The 22,595-nt window shown below is 46.6% G+C and overlaps 1 protein-coding gene and 1 pseudogene across 8 annotated transcripts in view; one reads left to right on the top strand and one right to left on the bottom strand.

Annotated features, from left to right (window-relative positions):
* TMEM39B (transmembrane protein 39B) overlaps nt 1-20,298 on the bottom strand; it is a 32,396-nt gene extending 12,098 nt beyond the window's left edge. The window contains exons 1-5 of one of the 7 annotated variants that reach the window (XM_053575576.1): nt 19,669-20,298; nt 17,293-17,419; nt 16,515-16,734; nt 15,840-15,923; nt 15,364-15,518 (exon numbers count right to left, since the gene is read on the bottom strand). In XM_053575576.1, coding sequence (XP_053431551.1) covers nt 15,364-15,518; nt 15,840-15,923; nt 16,515-16,734; nt 17,293-17,419; nt 19,669-19,672 — 590 coding nt within the window. In that variant the 5' untranslated portion in view covers nt 19,673-20,298. Of the gene's footprint in view, nt 1-15,363; nt 15,519-15,839; nt 15,924-16,039; nt 16,735-17,292; nt 17,428-19,668 lie in introns of those variants that run through there. The other 6 variants (XM_053575581.1, XM_053575575.1, XM_053575580.1 and 3 more) reach the window with 6 other exon arrangements.
* On the top strand, nt 1,148-6,932 carry LOC128575433 (general transcription factor 3C polypeptide 6-like; annotated as a pseudogene). The gene is made up of 3 exons (XR_008376994.1): nt 1,148-1,167; nt 3,563-4,208; nt 6,907-6,932. The product of XR_008376994.1 is annotated as a general transcription factor 3C polypeptide 6-like (transcript).
* Nucleotides 20,299-22,595: the final 2,297 nt, after the last annotated feature.

Below are 22,595 nucleotides of genomic sequence, written 5' to 3'. Positions count from 1 at the left end.
GCTCAGTGAGCAGGGTGCCGGCCTCATATACCCAGCCCCGGCCAAAACTGCAACAATAAAAAATAGCCGGGCATTGTGGCAGGCGCCTGTAGTCTCAGCTACTCGGGAGGCTGAGGCAAGAGAATTGCCTAAGCCCAGGAGCTGGAGGTTGCTGTGAGCTGTGTGATGCCACAGTACTCTATCATGGGCGATAAAGTGAAACTCTGTCTCTATAAAAAAAAAAAAAAAATTGTACACAGTGCCATAAGAGAGGTATAGGTTGTTATTGGTACATGTATGAGAGGCAGCTCTTTGGGTGCCAGGTCAAGGTGGGTGGATTGCCTGAGCTCAGAAGTTCTAGACCAACATGACCAAGAGCAAGACCCTGTCTCTCCTAAAAATAGAAAAACTAGCCAGGTATTGTGGTATGCAACTGTAGTTTTATAAAGTAGGGCAGTTCAGGAAGAATTATTTAGGGTTATGTGCCAGGCACTGAAATAGGCTCTTAGACAGAACCAATCCCTTCCCCTGAGCGACACTTGTAGAGTAGGGCTGGAACAAATGAGTCAAGGTTGTTTAGTTTTTATTTTTAGAGACAGGGTCTTGCTCTTTTGCCAGTGTAGTGGCCTGATCACAGCCCACTTACTTAATCTCCTGGGCTCAGCAATTTTTCTGTCCCTTTTAAGACAGAGCCTTAAGCTATCGCCCTAGGTAGAGTGGTGCCGTGGCATCACAGTTCACAACAACCTCCAACTCCTGGGCTTAAGTGATTCTCTTGCCTCAGCCTCTCAAGTAGCTGGGACTACAGGTGCCCGCCACAACACTCGGCTATTTTTTGGTTGCAGCTGTCATTATTGTTTGGTCGGCCTGGGCTGGATTCAAACCACCAGCTCAGGTGTATGTGGCTGGAGCCTTAGCCGCTTGAGCTACAGGCACCAAGCCAGAATAGGTATTTTTTATAAGTATTCCTTCTTCAGCTTGAGGCCTCTCGATTTCTCCAGATCCCCAGGATTACAAAGTCCCAGAAAGTCGCCTACTCTGCCCTTAGGAGTTAGGGTCAATGATAATACAATATTTCTCATCAATAATACTTTTTCCTTTTTTCTGGGGTCCCAACAAAGGATATCTGAGTGATCCTGGGCAAGTAATTTAGCCTCTTTGGGTGGGGATGCTACCACCTTTCTTGGGGTAAGGTTAAATAAGATAACTCGGCCAGGCGAGGTGGCTCACGCCTGTAATCCTAGAACTCTGGGAAGCCAAGGCGGGTGGATTGCCTGAACTCACAGGTTCCAGAGCAATCTGAGCCAGAGCGAGACCTCATCTCTAAAAATAGCTGGGCGTTATAGCTATAACACCCATAGCAGTTACAGCACCTGTAGTCCCAGCTACTCGGGAGGCTGAGGCAAAAGAATAGCTTGAGCCTGAGTTTGAGGGTGCTGTGAGCTATGACACCACAACACTCCACTGAGGGCAACAAAGTGAGACTCTTGTCTCAAAAAAAATAAATTAATTAATTAATAACTTAGAGAATTATGGTCAAAAGCATAACCTGTGGGGTAAAACAGGTCCAGATTAAAATCCTAGCTCTGCCACCTACTAGCTATGTGAGTTAGGGCAAGTTATTATATTTAACCTCTGTGAACCTCAGTTCCTTTACTTGCCCTAGGGTTACATCGCTTATATTGATCCTCTACTTTCAGCCAGGAATTATACTAGTGTTTTTAAAAATATTCTCTTTTCTGGGCAGTGCCTGTGGCTCAGTGGGTAGGGCGCCGGCCCCATATGCCAAGGGTGGTGGGTTCAAACCCAGCTCTGGCCAAACTGCAACAAGGGCAACAAAGTGAGATTCTGTCTCAAAAAAAAAAAAAAAAACGTAGTCGGGCCTTGTGGCAGGTGCCTGTAGTCCCAGCTACTCAGGAGGCTGAGGCAAGAGATCGCTCAAGCCCAGGAGTTGGAGGTTGCTGTGAGCTGTGTGGCGCCACAGCCCTCTATCAAGGGCAATAAAGTGAGACTCTGTTTCTACAAAAGAAAAAAAAAAATTCTCTTTTCCTAGCACTCTGGAAGGTCAAGGCGAGTGGATTGCCTGAGCTAACAGGTTTGAGACCAGCCTGAGCAAGAGGGAGACCCCGGCTCTAAAAATAGCTGGGTGTTATGGTGGACACCTGTAGTCTCAGCTACTCCAGAGGCTGAGGTAAGAGGATTGCTTAAGCCCAAGAGTTTGAAGTTGCTGTGACCTATAAGGTCACAGCACTTTACCGAGTGTGACAAAAAAAATCTCTTCTAATACTTAAGCAATACCAAGCATAGTGCCTGGTCAAGAATGATACAATTTTTTTTTTTTTTTTGTGGTTTTTGGCCGGGGCTAGGTTTGAACCCGCCACCTCCAGCAAATGGGACCGGCACCCTACTCCTTGAGCCACAGGCGCCGCCCACAATTTTGTTTTGAAAAGAATGAGGCCTGTGACTTGGGGAGAGGAAAGAAGGTTTGAATGGGATTCCTAACACCTTTTTCAAGATACCCTGCGGGAATGAAGGGATGGGGGCACCTGTGTGAACATACAAGGGACTCAGGGCGGCCCGTGTGGCTCAGTGAGTAGGGCGCTGGCCCCATATGCCGAGGATGGCAGGTTCAAACCGGGCCCCGGCCAAACAGCAACAAAAAAAGTAGCCTGGCATTGTGATAGGTGCCAGTAGTCCCAGCTACTCTGGAGGCTGAGGCAAGAGAATCACCTAAGCCCAAGAGCTGGAGGTTGCTGTGAGCTGTGACACCACAGCACTCTACTAGGGGGACAAAGTGAGACAGTCTAAAAAAACAAAACACAACAAAACAAAAAACTCAGACTCTCACCTAAAGAAAAAAACAAAAAAACAAAGGACTCAGGTTCAAATTTAAAGGCAAGTACTTAAGCACCTCCCTGAGCCAGCCTAAGTAACAGTGAGACCCCATTTCTAAAAATTGCCAGGCTTTGTGGCAGCACCTGTAGTTTGCCATATACTTAGGAGGCTGAGGCAAGAGGATCGCTTGAGCCCAAGAGATTGAGGTTGCTGTCAGCTATGATACCACAACACTACCAAGGGTAACAAAGTGAGACTGTTTAAAAAAAAAAAAAATAGGGCAGTGCTTTCCAACAGAAATAAAATGAGTCACATAACATAATTTAAAAACTTCTGGGCGGCGCCTGTGGCTCAGAGGGGTAGGGCGCCGGCCCCATATGCCAGAGGTGGTGGGTTCAAACCCAGCCCCAGCCAAAAACTGAAAAAAAAAAACAAAAAACAAAACTTCTAACAGTCACATTAAAGAAAGAGAGGAGGGTGGTGCCCGTGGCTCAGTGAGTAGGGCGCCGGCCCCATATGCCGAGGGTGGCGGGTTCAAACCCAGCCCGGGCCAAACTGCAACAAAAAAATAGCCGAGTGCTGTGGCGGGCGCCTGTAGTCCCAGCTACTCGGGACGCTGAGGCAAGAGAATCTGAGGCAAGAGAATCGCTTAAGCCCAGGAGCTGGAGGTTGCTGTGAGCTGTGTGAGGCCACGGCACTCTACCAAGGGCCATAAAGTGAGACTCTGTCTCTACAAAAAAAAAAAAAGAGAGAGGAAAGCCTGGGCCTGCAGGGCCAGTGAGCGTCCAGTCTCAGCCCGAATTGCCCTGCGGCAGTTAGAATGGGGGAGTACGGGGAAGGGCCCGGTTTTCACAGAGGAGCAGCTGGTTCTGGTGGAATTGTCGGGAATTATCGATTCGGACTTTCTCTCAAAATGTGGAAATAAATGCAAGATTTTGGGGATTGATACTGAGAGGCCCATTCTGCAAGTGGATAGCTATGTCTTTGCTGGGGAGTATGAAGATACTCTTGGGACTTGTGTTGTATTTGAAGAAAATGTTGAACGTGTGGATGCAGAAGGCAGTAACAAAACAGTACTAAAATATAAATGCCATACAATGAAGAAGCTCAGCATGACAAGAACTCTTCTGACGGAAAAGAAGGAAGGAGAAGAAAACATAGGTGGGGTGGAATGGCTGCAAATCAAGGATAATGATTTCTCCTATAGACTCAACATGATTTGTAGTTTTCAACATGAAGATGAAGAAGTGGTAGCTTCAGCCCCAGATAAACCTTTAGAGTTGGAAGAACAAGAGATTCAAATGAAAGACATTTCAAACCTGATTATGAACAGGAGAAGCCAGTGCACTTGGAAATAGAGGATTCTGGACCTCTTATTGAAATTGAAATCCCTGGCTCTCTCTCTCTCTCTCTCCTCTCTCTCTATCTCTCCCCCCCTTTCCTCTCTCTCTTTCTTTCCTCACTCCTCCTTGGTGTTGTCCTGCAACATCCCCCCCCTCACCAATAAAGACCTTTCGTACAAGCAAAAAAAAAAAAAAGAAAGAAAAATTGAAATCCCTTCTGAGACAGAAGGTTCTGTGTTTCTGGAAACTCAAGATGTTGCCTTAGAAATCACTCCTAGATGAAATGTTTCTCATAATAAGTTGTCATGAACTCTGGAGAGTTTTTATATAAAATAATCAGCTGTGTAGCTTTCAAAAAAAAAAAAAGAGGAAATTAATTTCCTTTTTTTTAAAACAGAGTCTCAGTTTTGTTTTGTTTTTTTGAGACAGAATCTCAAGCTGTTGCCCTGGGTAGAGTGCTGTGGCGTCACAGTTCACAGCAACCTCCAACTCTTGGGCTTAAGTGATTCTCTTGCCTCAGCTTCCCGAGTAGCTGGGACTACAGGTGCCCGCCACAATACCCGGGTTTTTTTTGTTGTTGCAGTAGTCATTGTTGTTTTTTAACTGGCCAGGGCCAGGTTCAAACCCACCAGCTTTGGTTTATGTGGCCGGCACCCTACCTACTGAGGTACAGGCGCCACCCAAGACAGAGTCTCTCTTTGGTCATCCTTGATAGAGCGCTATGGTGTCATAGCTCACAGCAACCTCATACTCTTAGGTACAAGAGATCGTCTTGCCTCAGCTTCCTCAGGACCTGGGACTATAGGCACCCGCCACAACACCTGGCTATTTTTTGGTTGTAGTTGTCATTGTTGTTTGGCAGGCCCGGACTGGATTTGAACCCACCAGCCTCAGTGTATGTGGCTGGCACCCTAGCCGCTGAGCTACAGGCACCAAGCCTAGATTTTCTATTTTTAGTAGAGATGGGGTCTCACCCTTGCTTACACTGGTCTCAAACTCCTAAGCTCAGGCAATCCTCCTGCCTCGGCCTCCCAGAGTACTAGGATTATAGGCATGAGCTGCTGTGCTGAAATTAATTATTATTATTATTTTTTTAGAGACAGAGTGTCATTTTATCACCCTCGATAAAGTGCCGTTGCGTCACAGCTCACAGCAACCTCCAACTCCTGGGCTTAGGTGATTCTCTTGCCTCAGCCTCCAGAGTAGCTGGGACTACAGGCACCCGCCACAACGCCCAGCTTTTTTTTGTTGCAATTTGGGTGGGGCTGGGTTTGAACCTGCCACCCTTGGTATATGGGGCCAGCACCCTACCCACTGACCCACAGGCACCGCCCACAGGAAATTAATTTTTTTTTTTTTTTGTAGAGACAGAGTCTCACTTTATGGCCCTTGGTAGAGTGCCGTGGCCTCACACAGCTCACAGCAACCTCCAACTCCTGGGCTTAAGCAATTCTCTTGCCTCAGCCTCCCGAGTAGCTGGGACTACAGGCGCCTGCCACAATGCCCGGCTATTTTTTTTGGTTGCAGTTTGGCCGGGGCTGGGTTTGAACCCGCCACCCTCGGTATATGGGGCCAGCGCCTTACCGACTGAGCCACAGGCGCTGCCCCGGAAATTAATTTTTATATTCTATTTTACTTAACCCAACACTTGCAAAATATCACTATTTTTTTTTTTTTTGTAGAGACAGAGTCTCACCTTATCACCCTCGGTAGAGTGCCTCGGTGTCACACAGCTCACAGCAACCTCCAAATCCTAGGGCTTAGGCGATTCTCTTGACTCAACCTCCCAAGTAGCTGGCACTACAGGCACCCACCACAACGCCCGGGTATTTTTTTGTTGAAGTTTGGCCGGGGCTGGGTTTAAACCCGCCACCCTCAGCATATGGGGCCGGCGCCCTACCCACTGAGCCACAGGCGCTGCCCAAAAATATCACTATTTTAACATAAATGAATAATTTTATTTGTTTTAAGAGGCAGGGTCGTGTGTAGGGCACTAGCCCTATATACCGAGGGTAATGGGTTCAAACCTGGCCCCAGCCAAACTGCAACAACAAAAAAAATAGCCAGGCATTGTGGTGGGCACCTGTAGTCCCAGCAACTTGGGAGGCTGAGGCAGGAGAATCGCCAAAGCCCAGGAGTTGGAGGTTGCTGTGAGCTGTGTGAAGCCACAGCACTCTTACCAAGGGCGATAAAGTGAGACTCAGTCTCCACAAAAAAAAAAAAGAGGTAGATTCTTGCTCTCTCACACAGGCTGGAGTGCAGGGGTGCAATCATAGTTCACTGAAGGTTGGGATTTCCTGGCCTCAAGGCAATCCTGCTACCTCAGCCTCCCAAGCAGCTGGGACTATAGGCATAAACTACTGTACCCAGCAATGAAAATTAATTAATGAGATATTTTACTTTTTTTTCCTCTTTTTGCACTAAGTCTTCAGAATCTCTTCTGTATTTTACAATTAGAGCACATCTCAATTCCAACTAGCCTATTTCACATGTTCAATAACCACAGGCAGCAAGTGGCTGCTAAACTGGATGGCACAGCTCTAGAATGTGCCATATGAGGACTACACTAGGGGTGGGAACTTATCTCCCCAGAGTGACCTGACAGAGACTCTGGCTGGAAATGGGTACCTTTGATACAGGATAGAAGTGAGAAGTAGGGCTGAAAAATGGAATTAAACAAAGATTCATATTTATTTATAAGATTCAGTCCCTTTATTCCCCTGTTCACCTCATACAACCCACCTTGAAGGATTCTTCTCTAAAGACACTGAATAACTGAGAATGGAAGTCTCTAACAAGAGCATCTTAGAGTAATACCCCCACCTACAGCCTACAGCCTGACAACTAGCATCTCACTCATTCATCCTAAAGCAGAGCCTGCCATTGTGTCTTGCTCATGTACTTAAACTCCCAGTCAAACATCCCACTCACTTAAACAATGGCAGGTAGAGTATGCACTCTCTGCTACTCAGTCCTTCATTCTTAAGTATAAATAGACCAACCAAAGAAACAAACTATACTTGGAAAACTAGCAGCATGAAACAGAAAACCTAACCCTAGTGTAAGACAAAATTGAGACAAAATAAGAGTTGTTTTTTTTTTTAATATTTTATTTTATTATTTTTTTAATTTATATATATTTTTTGAGAGAATCTTGCTTTGTCACCCTCGGTAGTCATTTTCTTTCTTTCTTTTTTTTTTTTTTGCAGTTTTTGGCCGGGGCTGGGTTTGAACCCGCCACCTCTGGCATATGGGGCTGGCGCCCTACCCCTTTGAGCCACAGGCACCGCCAAAATAAGTTTTTTTTTTCTTTCAGTTTTTGGCTGAGGCTGGGTTGGAACCCACCACCTCCAGCATGTGGGGCTGGCACCCTACTCCTTGAGCCACAGGCACCACCCAAGAGTTTTTTTTTTTTTTTTGAGACAGAGTCTCACTGTGTTGTCCTTGGTAGAGTGCCATGGTGTCACAGCTCACAGCAACCTCAAACTCTTGGGCTTAACCAATTCTCTTGCCTTAGCCTCCCAAGTAGCTGGGACTACATGCACCTGCCACAATGTCCAACAACTTTTTGTTGTTGTTGTTGTCGTCATTGTTGTTTAGCAGGCCGGGGCCAGGTTTGAACCCACTAGCCCCAGTGCATGTGGCTGGCACTCTAATCACTGAGCAACGGGAGCTGAGCCACAGATTTTTAAAAGGAGTACAGGATGCTATGAGAAAAGAACAATCAGAAAATAAGAAAGAAGCTTTGGAGATGAAAAATATAATTGCTGAAAAAAATATCAGTAAAAGAGGTAGAAGACAAAGTTGAGAAAATCTCTCTAAAGACAAAGTAAAGACAGAAAGAGATAGAGGGGGCTCAAGGAGTAGGGCGCCAGTCCCATATGCTGGAGGTGGCGGGTTCAAACCCAGCCCCAGCCAAAAAAAAAAAGGGATAGAGGGAAGAAGAGGAGAAGGAGGGAGGGAGGCTGGGCGCAGGGGATCATGCCTGTAATCCTAGCACTCTGGGAGGCTGAAGCAGGTGTATCATTTGAGCTCAGTTTGAGTAAGAGTGAGACCCCTATCTCTACTAAAAATGAAAAACTGAGGCAAGAGGATCTCTTGAGCCCAAGAGGTTGAGATTGCTGAGAGCTATGATGCCATAGGACTCTACCAAGGGTGACAACGTGAGACTCTGTCTCAAAAAAAGAAAAAAAAAGAAGGAGGGAGGGAGCGAGATGGAGACAGGTAGATATAGAAAATATAAAAGAAACAGATGACCAATCTATGATGTCTACCATCTGATGAACAGAAATCCCAGAGAGAATAGAAAAAATGTAGAGGAAGATACTATTAAAGAAATAATAGAAGAAAAATTCCCTGAGCTAAAGAAGTGCCCAAATCTCCAGGTTTAAAATGTCCTAGAGTACTGACAGGATGAATGATGAAAGTTCTATACCAGACACATCCTTATGAAATTTCAAGTAATACAAAGATAAATAGAATAGTCCTCAATGCCTTCAGAAAGGAAAAAACAAGTCATCTACAAAGGAATAGGAATCAAACTTGCATCAGTCTTCTTACTAGCAACATTGGATGCTAGAGAAAATGGAAAATTCTGAAAGAGGATGAATTTAAACTTAGAATTCTATATTTGGCCAAACTCATTAATCAAATATGAGGACAAAATAAAGTCATTTTTAGACATTCCAGGACTCAGAATGTATATACCGCCCAAATATCTGCTGTTAAGGATATTATCTGATAATGAACTCCAGCAAAATAAGGGAGAAACCCAAGAAAAAGGAAGACAAGACATGGAATCCAAGAAAACAGTAGATACAACTCAGGAGAGTGATGAAGGGAAGTCCCAGGCTGAGAGCTATATAGCAGGTCTAAAGCAACCACTCTAGACTAGAGCAAGAGGATGGAAGGCCCCAGGAGGGTTGTCTTTGGTGGGTAAAATGGACTTCAGGCAACAGGTAGCATGACTGAGAGGCTGGATAAATTTAAGGACATGTTGAAGGCCCATCATTCTTTTTTTTTTTTTTGGCCGGGGCTGGGTTTCAACCCGCCACCTCTGGCATATGGGACCGGTGCCCTACTCCTTGAGCCACAGGCGCCGCCCCGGCCCATCATTCTTTTATCAACAAGAAAAAAGAAAGGATGGGGCGGCGCCTGTGGCTCAGTCGGTAAGGTGCCGGCCCCATATGCCAAGGGTGGCGGGTTTGAACCCAGCCCCGGCCAAACTGCAACCAAAAAATAGCCGGTCGTTGTGGCGGGCGCCTGTAGTCCCAGCTGCTCGGGAGGCTGAGGCAAGAGAATCGCTTAAGCCCAGGAGTTGGAGGTTGCTGTGAGCTGCGTGAAGCCATGGCACTCTACCGAGGGGCATAAAGTGAGACTCTGTCTCTACAAAAAAAAAAAAAAGAAAAAAGAAAGGCAATTAGAAACTCCAGAAAAAATAAAAAGCTGTGGGCGGCGCCTGTGGCTCAGTCGGTAAGGCGCCGGCCCCATATACCGAGGGTGGCGGGTTCAAACCCGGCCCCGGCCAAACTGCAACCAAAAAATAGCTGGGCGTTGTGGCGGGCGCCTGTAGTCCCAGCTACTCGGGAGGCTGAGGCAAGAGAATCGCTTAAGCCCAGGAATTGGAGGTTGCTGTGAGCTGTGTGAGGCCACGGCACTCTACCGAGGGCCATAAAGTGAGACTCTGTCTCTACAAAAAAAAAAAAAATAATAAAATAAAAAAAAAATAAAAAGCTGTAAAAGAAAGTACCATCTAAATATAAAACAAGGCTCAGTGCCTCTAGCTCAAGTGGCTAAAGTGCCAGTCACATACACCAGAGCTGGTGGGTTTGAACCCAGCCGGGGCCTGACAAGATGCAATAATAACTACAACCAAAAAATGGCAGGTGTTGTGGCGGGTGCCTGTAGTCCTAGCTACTTGGGAGGCTGAGGCAAGAGAATCGCCTAAGCCCAGGAGTCGGAGGTTGCTGTGAACCACGGCACTCTACCCAGGGCAACGGCTTGAAGCTCTGTCTCAAAAAAAAAAAAAGAAACAGGGCAGTGCCTGTGCCTCAAAGGAGTATGGCACTGGCCTTATATACCAGAGGTGGCGGGTTCAAACCAGACCCCAGCCAAAAACTGCAAAAAAAAGAGAAAGAAACAAACTAAAATGTGACATGATTTTAAGCAACTACTGGAATATGAGAAAAGAGAAACTATTTGACCTTGACACTAGGAACATTCTTTTATAAGAGGCCCAAGATTGTAACTCAGTAACTATAGAAAAGGAATGGCGTCTAAGTACACTACTGGGACCTACAGTGAATGATATCTTCCATACTATATCAAAGCTACTTATTGGTTTTTAATTTTTAGAATGCACCTTAGACAAAGAATGGAAGACTTAAATGTGGTTATATAGGAAAATGTGAAGGTCAAGCTTGACAATATAAAATTATAGCTGCCAGGAAGTGAAAGGAAGAAGCAGGAAGTAAAGGTGTATGGGTAGGGTACCTAATATTCTTTTCTTACATGAAAGGGATTCAAGATACTGACTATCATTAATGGAATAAAAAGTATAGACATACTTAGAATACTGACAAAGATAACCAATAGAAAACTAAAAATGATAACAGCTGGGAATAGTAGGGATGGGAGAGTGAGTTAAATCTTCATCTGTTATTGCAGGGAATAGAATATTCGTGCGCATGCGTGTGTGTGTGTATGTGTGGTATGCTTGTATATGCATAGAACATTTATTTCTAGGATATACAAGAAGGAAAAATGGATGTCTGGGAAGAAGCAGTCAAAGGGAGACTTTTTCACTCTATACGTTCATACCTTCTAAATTTCAACCATGTAAACCTATTATCCAATTATAAAATCAACAAATACATATTTTATTTATTTAGTAAGAGACAGAGTCTCACTTTATTGGCCTCCATAGAGTGCCATGACATCACACTGCTCACAGCAACCTCCAACTCCTAGGCTTAGACAATTCTCTTGCCTCAGCCTCCTGAGTAGCTGGGATTACAGGTACCGCCCAGCAAATACGTATTTTAAAAGAATAAAAACATAAGGATACTATGGGCCGTGTCTGTGGCTCAGTGAGTCGGGCACTGGCCCCATATACTGAGGGTGGCGGGTTTAAACCCAGCCCCGGCCAAACTGCAACAACCAAAAAAAAAAAAAATAGCCGGCGTTGTAGTGGGCGCCTGTGGTCCCAGCTACTCGGGAGGCTGAGGCAAGAGAATCACCTAAGCGCAGGAGTTGGAGGTTGCTGTTAGCTGTGATGCCACAGCACTCTACTGAGGGCAACAAAGTGAGACTCTGTCTCTAAAAAAAATAAATAAATAAAGTAGGGATACTAGAATTATGGGGATATCTAAAACACACAAAACTAGGACAGTGACAGAGAACTACAGACTGAGACTAAAACTCTGGAGGGTGGGGTTAGAGATTAATGCTTTCCATTAGAAGCTTTTTAGCACTATTAGATTTGATTTACAATGTAATTGTATTATGTCAATAACATATTTAAATTAAATAATAACATTGCTGGAGTGGTGGCTCACTCCTATAATCCTAGTACTTTGGGAGACTGAGGCTGGTGGATTGCTTGAGCTCAAAAGTTCGAGACCAGCCTGAGCAAAAGTGAGACACTGTCTCTACTAAAAATAGAAAAACTGAAGCAAGAGGATCAACTTGAGCCCGAGTTGGAGTTTGCTATGAGCTATGATGCCATGGCACTCTACCTAGGGTAACAGCTTGAGACACTGTCTCAAAAAAAAAAAAAAAAAAATATATATATATATATATACACATATACATATACATATACATATATATATGAAGAGAGAGAGAAAGGTGGTGCCTGTAGCTCAGTGGGTAGGGTGCCAGCCACATACACTGAGGCTGGCAGGTTCGAACCCAGCCCGGGCCAGCTAAAACAACAATGACAATGGCAACAACAACAAAAAATAGCCAGGCACTGTGGCAGGTGCCTATAGCCCCCGCTACTTGGGTGGGTGAGGCAAGAGAATTGTTTAAGCCCAAGAGTTTGAGTTTGAGGTTGCTGTGAGCTGTGATGCCCTGCAACTCTACCAATGACGACACAGTGAGACTGTCTAAAAAAAAAAAAAGGAAGGAAGAGGATCACTTGAGCCCGAGTTGTAGGTTGCTGTGAGCTATGACACCATCTCACTTTATCCAGGGTGACAGCTTGAGACTGTCTCAAAAAATATAAAAATAAATAACAAATAAAGCAAAATATCGTGCTTTCAAGAGAGCCAAAGAGAACAGACTCACCAGTCAGTAACCTTCAAGTGTCAAATTAAGGCAACTTCTGAGTTTTAAATAGCACAACGCTTTTGAAAGATAATTTGTTAATACCTATGAAACAGGGCGGGGCCTGTGGCTCAGTGAGTAGGGCGCCGGTCCCATATGCCGAGGGTGGCGGGTTCAAACCCAGCCCCCGCCAAACAGCAACAAAAAAATAGCCAGGCATTGTGGCAGGCGCCTGTAGTCCCAGCTGCTTGGGAGGCTGAGGCAAGAGAATCGTGTAAGCCCAAGAGTTAGAGGTTGCTGTGAGCCGTGTGACGTCATGGCACTCTACCCAAGGGCGGTACAGGGAGACTCTGTCTCTACAAAAAAAAAAAATCCCATGTAAATGGATGCTTCTGTTAATTCAGTAATTCTGCTTTTGGTAATCTATTGTACAGAAATATTGGCCAATTTCTTGTATAAAAATCTATCTAAGAGAATATTTCCTACCTCATTGTTACAAGGAAAAGCTAGGAAGAAGTTAACAGTTCACCAACAGAAGATAAATAAATTGTGAAAATTCTATACCATGGAATACTATGAATCTATTAAAAAAAATAAGGTAGGGGCGGCGCCTGTGGCTCAAGGGAGTAGGGCACCAGCCCCATATGCCGGAGGTGGGGGGTTTAAACCCAGACCCGGCCAAAAACTGAAAAAAATAAAAAATTTGAATGCTTTGGGCGGTGCCTGTGGCTCAAAGGAGTAGGGCACTGGGCCCATATGCTGGAGGTGGTGGGTTCAAACCCAGCCCCGGCCAAAAACTGCAAAAAAAAAATAAATAAATAAAATAAGGTAGACGGAAGAATATCCAAGGTGTATGACAAGGTGAAAGATGTAATAAATTGTATAACATCAAGCCTACTATAATCCATTATTATTATTATTTTTTTTTTTTTTTTAGAGGCAGAGTCTCACTTTGTTGCCCTCAGTAGAGTGCTGTTGCATCACAGCTCATAGCAACCTCAAACTCTTGTGCTCAAGCGATTCTCTTTTTTTTTTTTTTTTTGTAGAGACAGAGTCTCACTTTATGGCCCTCGGTAGAGTGCCGTGGCGTCACACAGCTCACAGCAACCTCCAACTCCTGGGCTTAAGCGATTCTCTTGCCTCAGCCTCCCGAGTAGCTGGGACTACAGGCGCCCGCCACAACGCCCGGCTATTTTTTGGTTGCAGTTTTGGCCGGGGCTGGGTTTGAACCCGCCACCCTCGGTATATGGGGCCGGCGCCTCACTGACTGAGCCACAGGCGCCACCCTCAAGCGATTTTCTTGACTCAGCCTCCCAAGTAGCTGGGATTACAGATGCCCACCACAAAGCCCGGCTATTTTTATTATTTTTAATTTTTTTTTGAAACAGTCTCAAGCTGTCGCCCTGGGTAGAGTGCCATGGCATCACAGCTCACAGCAACCTCAAACTCTTGGGCTTAAGCGATTCTCTTGCCTCAGCCTCCCAAGTAGCTAAGATTACAGGTGCCCGCCACAATGCCCAGCTATTTTTTTTGGTTGTAGTTGTCTTCGTTTTTGGTAGGCCCAGGCTGGATTCAAACCCACCAGCTCCAGTATACGTGGTTGGCGCCCTAAACACTGAGCAATGGGCGCCGAGCCGGGGGACTTTCATTTTCTATGTTCAAAGTATGTATATCAGATGATAAATTATCCCTATTTTCCAAAAATTTTTTAAATTTCTATAAAGTTCAATGATTTTTTTTTATTTTTTAATTTTTTTATTGTTAAATCATAGCTGTGTACATTTGTGCAATCAAGGGGTACAATGTGCTGGTTTCATATACAATCTGAAATATTCTCATCGAACTGTTCAACGTAGCCTTCATGGCATTTTCTTAGTTATTGTATGTAGACATTTGTATTCTGCATTTAGTAGGTTTTGCCTGTACCCATCTATAAAGTTCAATGTTTTAATAAGACACATGTGGGTGGCGCCTGTGGCTCAGTCGGTAGGGCGCCAGCCCCATATACTGAGGGTGGCGGGTTCAAGCCCAGCCCCGGCCAAACTGCAACCAAAAAAAAAAAATAACAATAATAAGACACGTGTCATCTTAACATTAAAAACCACATAAAATTGAAACAAATGTAATGAGGCTCCCATGTCAGTACCTTTTTGGTCATGCAAGGTAGAAAGGGAAAAATATCCAACTCTGGCGCTTCCCAGGGACCAGGGGTTGGTCCAGCCTAAGGAATTCCATGAACCAGAAAGCCCAGGGTTGAGAAATGAGTGCTAATGCCCAGACAGCCAAGAGCCTGACCCAGGAGCAATCAGATTGGGCACCTCACCAAAGTCCTCCCTGATTCTAGGCCAGAAAGGGGCAGTCCTAGGCTCTTCTCAGATACTATCTCTCCAGCCTCAACGATCTGGGTTTTTGGTAAGAGGTAGGGAGCAAGCAAAACAGATACAAAGCCTGACATACATACATGCATGTGCCAGACAGAAACAGACACACACACACTTCATGCACAGATACCTACAGAGACATGCAAACATGCTTGCCTGCACACAAACCCAGGGAGGTACCAAAGGATTATACAAATGCTGAGATATACAAAGAAAGACATAAAGAGAAAGAACCTGAGAGATTGAAAAGGAAGAGGGAGTGAGAAAAGCCTGTGCATTCCCTGCAGGTAATATTCCTTTGGGATATACACATAGATCTGAGTCCCACTTTGACCTCCACCTCAGTGGGAGCTTGGGTAAATTATGCTTCTTCTGTTTCTTCTGCAAAAGAGGGCTAATCGTTCTGATCTCACGGGGAGGGTGTCAGACCATGTGACAGAATACTGTCGTGACTGCCTCTAGTCTTCTATATATGGAGGCCAGTGACCCAGCCACACTCAGGGCAGAGGTCAGGATCCAGGTGCTAGGCAATGCAGGGTGAGGTGAAGGGTACTCACGGATAGCAGAGGAACAGAAGGTTCAGGAAGGAGTATGTCCTGAAGAGGTGGATGAGGGATCGGCATAGGCTCCAGCCTGTTGCCGTGAGAACGGTGAATCGGGTGAGGAACAGCAGGATGGATCGAAAGAGGGAGACCTTCCCCCTCTGAGAAGCCTGGGTCAGGGCGAGATAGGATGGGGTGGGGCCTTGGATGGAGGCCACAGGGATTGTGCCCAGATCCCACCCAGCATGGCCTGTGATCCCACCCAGGGAAAGGTGGCACAGTAGGCTGGGCAGAACCGGGCAAGGTGAATCAATCTTTCTGATGCCCAGTAAACTCCAAAGCTGATGGGATGTGATTAATGTTCTTCAACCAAGTCCAAAGGGAGCCCCAAGGATATATCTCAGGGTTGAGGGGGTTAGGCATGTCTCCCTAGCACCCCCAGGGAAAAAGGGAGCCCCAAAGTCCCTGGCCAGCCTCTATGACCCAATCACCTCCTTCACGATGGACCCAATGAAGCGGCGGCCCAGAACAATGGTGGTCACCATCAGCAAGTTGAAGTCGATCAGGTGGAAGTTCTGTCAGGGGGCAGAGGCCTGGGGGTCACGTGGGCCCCTTGCCCATACTCAGGCTTTTCTCATACCCACCTCCCCCTGCCCAGTCCTTTCCACAGAGACTGTCCCCATTCTCTGACCTTCATCTGCCTCCAGCTGAGTCAGGCCAGGAATTACCTAGAGGAGTAGAACAGAACCCAGAGAAGGGAAGTGGGACAGTCCCTGGGGATAAGAGAGTGGTGTGTGAGCCCTCCTGCTATGATCACCTATGCCCCTGTCTCTGTACCTATTCTCCTACCCCTTGAAACAGTCATATATACCTGTGGTTCATCTTCCCTACAGGACGTAAGACTGAGTTCCGTTAGGCAAAATCTGTGTTAGATTCATCTCTGCAACCCTTCAATCTCCAGTGTAGTACTAAGCACATGAGGAGCACTCAGAAATCATCCTTTTCCTGTTCCTTCTACACCTTCCACGCTCAGCACAGGGCCAAGTACATAGTGCTTGGTAAGGCTATGTAAACTGAAACCAAATGTTTCTCTCAATCTCTGTTTGTCTGTCTCTCTGTCTCTCTCTCTCACACACACACACAGCTAGCCTTGGCCAGGCACCTACCAGGGAGGTGTGGGAGGGCGGGTGGGAAGGTGGATACCACCACACTGTCTTGTAGATGTTGATGTAGTGCACGAAGAGGGCTATTAGCTGGCAAAAGAAGAGCTGCAACTCAAACAGAATGCTGGCCTGGACTGGCAGCTCAGGGATCTTGCAATGCTGTAGAGGCACGACCGTCTGGGTAGCCAGAGGGGGGCTGGACAGCCCTGTCCCAGAACTGCTCCTGGGAATGGGGAGGGAACAACATCAGGAGCTGACCTGAGATTCCTACCAGGAAGGACTTCTGAGGCCCAGGATTGGGGGATGAGATCAGAAAGCAGCTCATGGCAAGGATGGAGTCCTCCTAATACTGCTTGTCAGAAAAGAAGCAAAGTCGTTTCCTATCCCTACTCTTATTTAAGTCTTCCAACACCCCCTAGGAGGGAAAGAATTACTATATTCATTTTACACACAAGGAAAAGGAAGCCCAGAGAGGGGAAGCAACTTGTCCAAGCCATTAGCAAAGACAGAACAGAACTGTAATTGGAATCTAGGCCTTTGGCTTATTCTACCATGTGCATGTACTGCATGTCCAAGTGGCTACCTTTGACTGAACTCCCTCTGGGTTATTTATTTATTTATTTATTCATTCATTCATTCATTCCCATTGGGTCTTTAAGGCAGCTTACTTCCCTCAAACCCCCTTACTTCCCTCTATGCCACATCCTAGAACCCAGTCAGTGAGAACCTTGTCCACACTGCCCACACAATGAGGGGTGAGACAGACAGAGAGGTAGTTTACCTGGTTCGAGAACGGACACTGGTCACTGATGCACTGGAAGTGTGGCCCCCACCAGAGCCCCCTGAGGATCCTGGCTCACAGAGTGGATTTCGACAGTAAGATGTCCGGTTGGGACCTCTTCGTCCTCCTGTGTGGCTCAATGTAAAATAGATCCTCAAGCCAGGGGGTAGATATCAAGGATAACAGCAATGATACTGGCTACCAGTTACCAGGTATCCCATTTTATCATTTAATTCTCACTACGCCCCTGCCTACCTCTTCAACCTCATCTCCTACCATTTTCTGCCTCACTCCCCCCACGCAATGTGCTAGACATCTGGGCCTTTTTCTCCTCAGCAAGACAAGCTTCTGCTACCTCTTGCATTTGCTGTATTCTCTGTCTGGAGAGCTCTTCTCTGTCCGCCATTTGTAAAGTAGCTGCCCCCATAACTCTGTCTTATTTCTATTTTTTTTTTTTCACAATTCACTCTCTGAAATTATCTCATTCATTAACATGCTTATTGTTTTTTTTTTTTTTTGTAGAGACAGAGTCTCACCTTATGGCCCTCGGTAGAGTGCCATGGCATCACACAGCTCACAGCAACCTCCAACTCCTGGGCTTAAGCTATTCTCTTGCCTCAGCCTCCCAAGTAGCTGGGACTACAGGCACCCGCCACAACGCCCAGCTATTTTTTGGTTGCAGTTCAGTCGGGGCAGGATTTGAACCCGCCACCCTCGGTATATGGGGCCGGCGCCTTACCGACTGAGCCACAGGCGCCGCCCAACATGCTTATTGTTTGGCTTACCTACTAGGATAGAAGGTCAGTGAGGTCAGACATTATCTCTTTTTTTCACTGCTGTATCCCCTACCCCTACCACTGAAAGTATGTGTATGTGTATATAAAGCAGTATATATATATATATATATTATATATATATATAATTTTTGGGAGGGAGACAGAGTCTATGAGTCTTTGGTAGAGTGCCATGGTGTCACAGCTCACAGCAACATCAAATTCTTGGGCTTAAGAAATTCTCTTGCCTCAGCCTCTCAAGTAGCTGGGACTACAGGCATCCGCCACAATGCCCAGCTATTTTTTGTTGTTTTTGTTGTTGCAGTTGTCATTGTTGTTTAGCAGGTGGAGGCCAGGTTGGAACCTGCCTGCTTTGGTATATGTGGCTGGCGTGCGGAGCCCAAAAGTAAGTATATTTTGATGAGTGACTGACCCCAGCAAGAGCAAGGTAGATTTTTCACAAATCAGGAAACTTAGCTTACATTGTGTCACAGACAGTACTAGGGCTGGGTCGTGTGCGCTTTGCTCTGGTACACACTGGGGCCCATTCAGATATAGGTTTCTAGAGACTTATAATTTTGGGCACCATTGAGGCAGCTTTTTCCGCCAGGACCCCAAGATCCAGTTCAATGAGCATCTTGATGTCTCATTGGCAGACCTGGGGCCTGAGCACATGATATATGGCTTAGAGAATGCTGTGGTTCTGGCTCCACAAGCTATCTCCCTAGCCTTAGCAGTCTAGTCCAAGCTCCTATTACCACCTTGCACAAAAGTTCCGCACAGAACTCCTAAGCACGTAATCAAAGTAACAATCTGTTCAAACCTCCTCACAGCAACATAGAAGCCTCCACTCTAACATACACTCCAGGCTCTAGCACCCCAGCTTAGAAGCTTTTCCGATACATTTCCATAAAGTACCTGTCCAGATTGCCCCACACTACGGGCTTTGTCCTCACCAAGCCCCCAGACCAGAAACTCTCTTCATACACTTTTATAGTCGGCTTAGGAAAACCCCACACAAACGCCCTCAGTCCGGAAGCTCTGCCCACACCCACTCTCCTCTCTTTAGAAGCTAAGCACCCACATAAAGCCCCTCTGCCCAGAAGCCCCGCCCACACACAACTGTCAGTTCAGAAACTCCGCCCACAGGCCAAAGAAAACCCTCTGCCCTAAAGCCCCCCACTCCAGAATAAGATTCCTCAGTCTGCAAAGTCTCCCCGCCCCACTGCCTTCAGTGTAAGCCCCTCTAGCCCAAAAAGCTTGCCCCCGCAGAAGTGCCTCCGAAGCTCCGCCCTTAGCATGAAGGTAACACCCACCAGTAGGTTCCGCCCCCATTTCTAGCTCCAAAGAGCAGGTCCTCACCGAAGCCCAAACCCCTGCAGGCCCTCATTTTAGAAGCTCCACCCACCACCTAAGGTCCCGCTCCCACAACAGAGGCCCCACCCCGCAAAAAGACAGGAGGGGGCGGGGTCCCGTCAGCGCTCGCATCCCCTCCCCCTCCGCTCGCTGGGATCTTGTCCGCGTGGGACGGCAATTAGTGGCTTGGCCCTCCTAACCCCCGCACCCAGTGGTTCCCAAGCCGAGCCTGACCCGCTCTGCTCACCCATCTCCTCCCCCCCGGCGCTCTCCGCTTCGCCGCCGCAGCTCCTGCGGGCAATATGTCGGAGGCGACGGCGGCCGGGAGAGGACTAACCGCCGCAGCCCTGTCCCCGGGTATCACTCGCGCGCTCCCGCCCCGCCGCTAAATTTGCATGCAAGGCGGGCTGGAAGCTGGGAGCGCGCTTCTTAAAGGGGCTGAACTGACGAAGGCGGTGCCTGCGCACTCTTTGTGTCGCGGTCCCCCCACGCTCTTCCTGCAGCTGCTGCTGAAGAGACTCAAGAGTGAGGACAGTTCACTTCCTGTACTTCCTGCGCGAACCTTCTCCCAGCATCTCTTCAGGCCCAGGTGGGGGTGGAGGAGCAGCGGAAACGCCTCTCTGCCCCCACCCTAGATGGACTGTATCCACGAAAGGCCCACAGGACCTCAAACTTTAGGCCTCTCAAATTGGGATTTCATCTTTCTCTTCGACCTTATTATACTTTGGTCCACCCCAGTCACAACCTAGGAGTCACTTCTCCCTTTCCCTCGGCCACCACATTCAATCCTTGCCCTAGTCTTACTGACCCTAAATTCTAGATATTTGTCACATTTGACCTTTCTATCCTTTCTCATTGCCGAGGCCTTGGTTCAAATCCTGACTGCCATTTCCAAGTCTTGAAATTATCCTTTTTATTGTTGCTTTTTGTTTGTTATTTTAAGAGATGAGTTTTGTCACATAGGTTGCAGTGCAGTGGCACATAGCTGGGATTACAGGTGCACACTCCAAGCTTTTTCTTACTTTTTGTAAAGACAGGGTCTCTCTATGTAACCCAGGCTGGTATTTATTTTTCTTTCGGGAGAAAAGAAAGAGCCTTACTCAGTCGCCCTGGGTAGTGTGCCATGCTGTGGAGTCATAGCTCACAGCAACCTCAAACTCTTGGGCTCAAGTAATGCCCTTGCCTCACCCTCCCTCCCAGAGTAGCTGGGACTACAGGCATCTTCCACAACGTCCGGCTATTTTTAGACAAGGGGGGTATCACTCTTGCTCAGGTGGTCTTCAACTCCTGAGCTCAAGCAATCCACAGCCCGTCCCTCCCAGAGTGCTATGATTACAGGCATCAGCCACCTCGCCTGACTTTTTTTTTTTTTTTTGTAGAGACAGTCTCACTTTACCGCCTTCACTAGATGTCACAGGACTCACAGCAACCTCTAGCTCTTGGGCTTCAGCGATTCTCCTGCCTCAGCCTCCCAAGCAGCTGGGAGTACAGGCGCCCGCCACAACGCCTGGCTATTTTTTTGTTGCACTTTGGCCGGGGCTGGGTTTGAACCTGCCACCCTTGGCATATGGGGCCTGCGCCCTACTCACTGAGCCACAGGCGCCACCCTTTTTTTTTTTTTTTTAGATAAAGTCTCATTATGTTGCCCTGGGTAGAGTACTCTGGCATTATGATTGCTCACAGCAACCTCAAACTTTTGGGCTCAGGCGACCCTCTTGCCTCAGCCGCCCAAGTGGCTGGAACTACAGATGCCTACCATAAAGTCTGGCCAATTTTTCTATTTTTAGTAGAGACAGGGTATCACTCTTACTCAGGCTGGTCTTGAGCTCTTGACCTCAAGCTATCTTCCTGCCTTGGCCTCCCAAAATGCTGGGATTACAGGTGTGAGCCACAGTGCCTGGACTTTTACTTTTTTTTTTTTTTAGAGACAGAGTCTCGCTTTATCACCCTCGGTGGAGTGCTGTGGTGTCATAGCTCATAGCAACCTCCAGCTCCTGGCCTTAGGCAATTCTCTTGCTTCAGCCTCCCAAGTAGGTGGGACTACAGGCACCCACCACAATGCCCCGCTTTTTTTTTTTAATCTTTATTTATGCTCGGCTATTTTTTGTTGCAGTTTGACCTGGGCTGGTTTTGAACCCACCACCCACCAAACATGGGGCCAGCGCCCTACCCTCTGAGCCACAGGCGCTGCCCTGAACTTTTACTCTTTTGGATGAGGCTGGGGATACTCACCTTACAAATCTTGGAGAGGATTAAAACAAAGTCTGTTTTAACCAGTTAGCCATCAGTATGTTTGGCAAACATTAATACAAAGGAAGCAGTCAATACATGAGATACCACTGGTAATTATTATTTCTTTCTTCCCAAGACTTATGAGTGTTTTTCTTTTTCTTTTTTTTTTTAGGTTTCAGATTAATATGAGGATACAAATGATTGGGCCACATTGCTTCCATTTGTTAGGTAAAGTCCAAGTTGTGATGGAGCTCTTCACCCAGGAGGGATGCCGAGTACCCTTTAAGTTAGAGTTTATCCATCCCCCTCTCTTTTTTCCTTTCTCCTCTCCCCTCTCTCCTGCTTGAGTTTGTTTTTCTGTTATGTGGGCATGTACTTGCTCATCTACTAGTTTCATATTAGTATCCAGTACATTGGATACTTGCTTCTCCATTCTTGTGATACTTTATTTATTTATTTATTTATTTATTTTTGTAGAGACAGAGTCTCACTTTATGGCCCTCGGTAGAGTGCTGTGGCCTCACACAGCTCACAGCAACCTCCAACTCCTGGGCTTAAGCGATTCTCTTGCTTCAGCCTCCCGAGTAGCTGGGACTACAGGCACCCGCCACAACGCCCAGCTATTTTTTGGTTTCAGTTTGGCCGGGGCCAGGTTTGAACCCGTCACCCTCGGTATATGGGGCCAGCGCCCTACCGACTGAGTCACAGGCGCTGCCCATTCTTGTGATACTTTATTAAGGAGAATGTTCTTCAACTCCATCCAGATAAATACAAAAGATGTAAAGTCTCCATCTTTTTATGGCTGAATAGTATTCCATGGTATACATATACCCCAGGTTATTTTTATTTTATTTTATTATTAATATTGTTTTTAAAACAGAGTTTTACTATGTGGCCCTCGGGTAGAGTGCCTTGGCATCACAAGGCACAGCAACCTCAAAC

This window comes from Nycticebus coucang, chromosome 22 (genome assembly GCF_027406575.1).
Source record: "Nycticebus coucang isolate mNycCou1 chromosome 22, mNycCou1.pri, whole genome shotgun sequence".
NCBI lineage: Eukaryota > Metazoa > Chordata > Mammalia > Primates > Lorisidae > Nycticebus > Nycticebus coucang.
The sequence above is the reverse complement of the archived record's forward strand: the minus strand, read 5'-3'. Positions and strand labels throughout refer to the sequence as shown.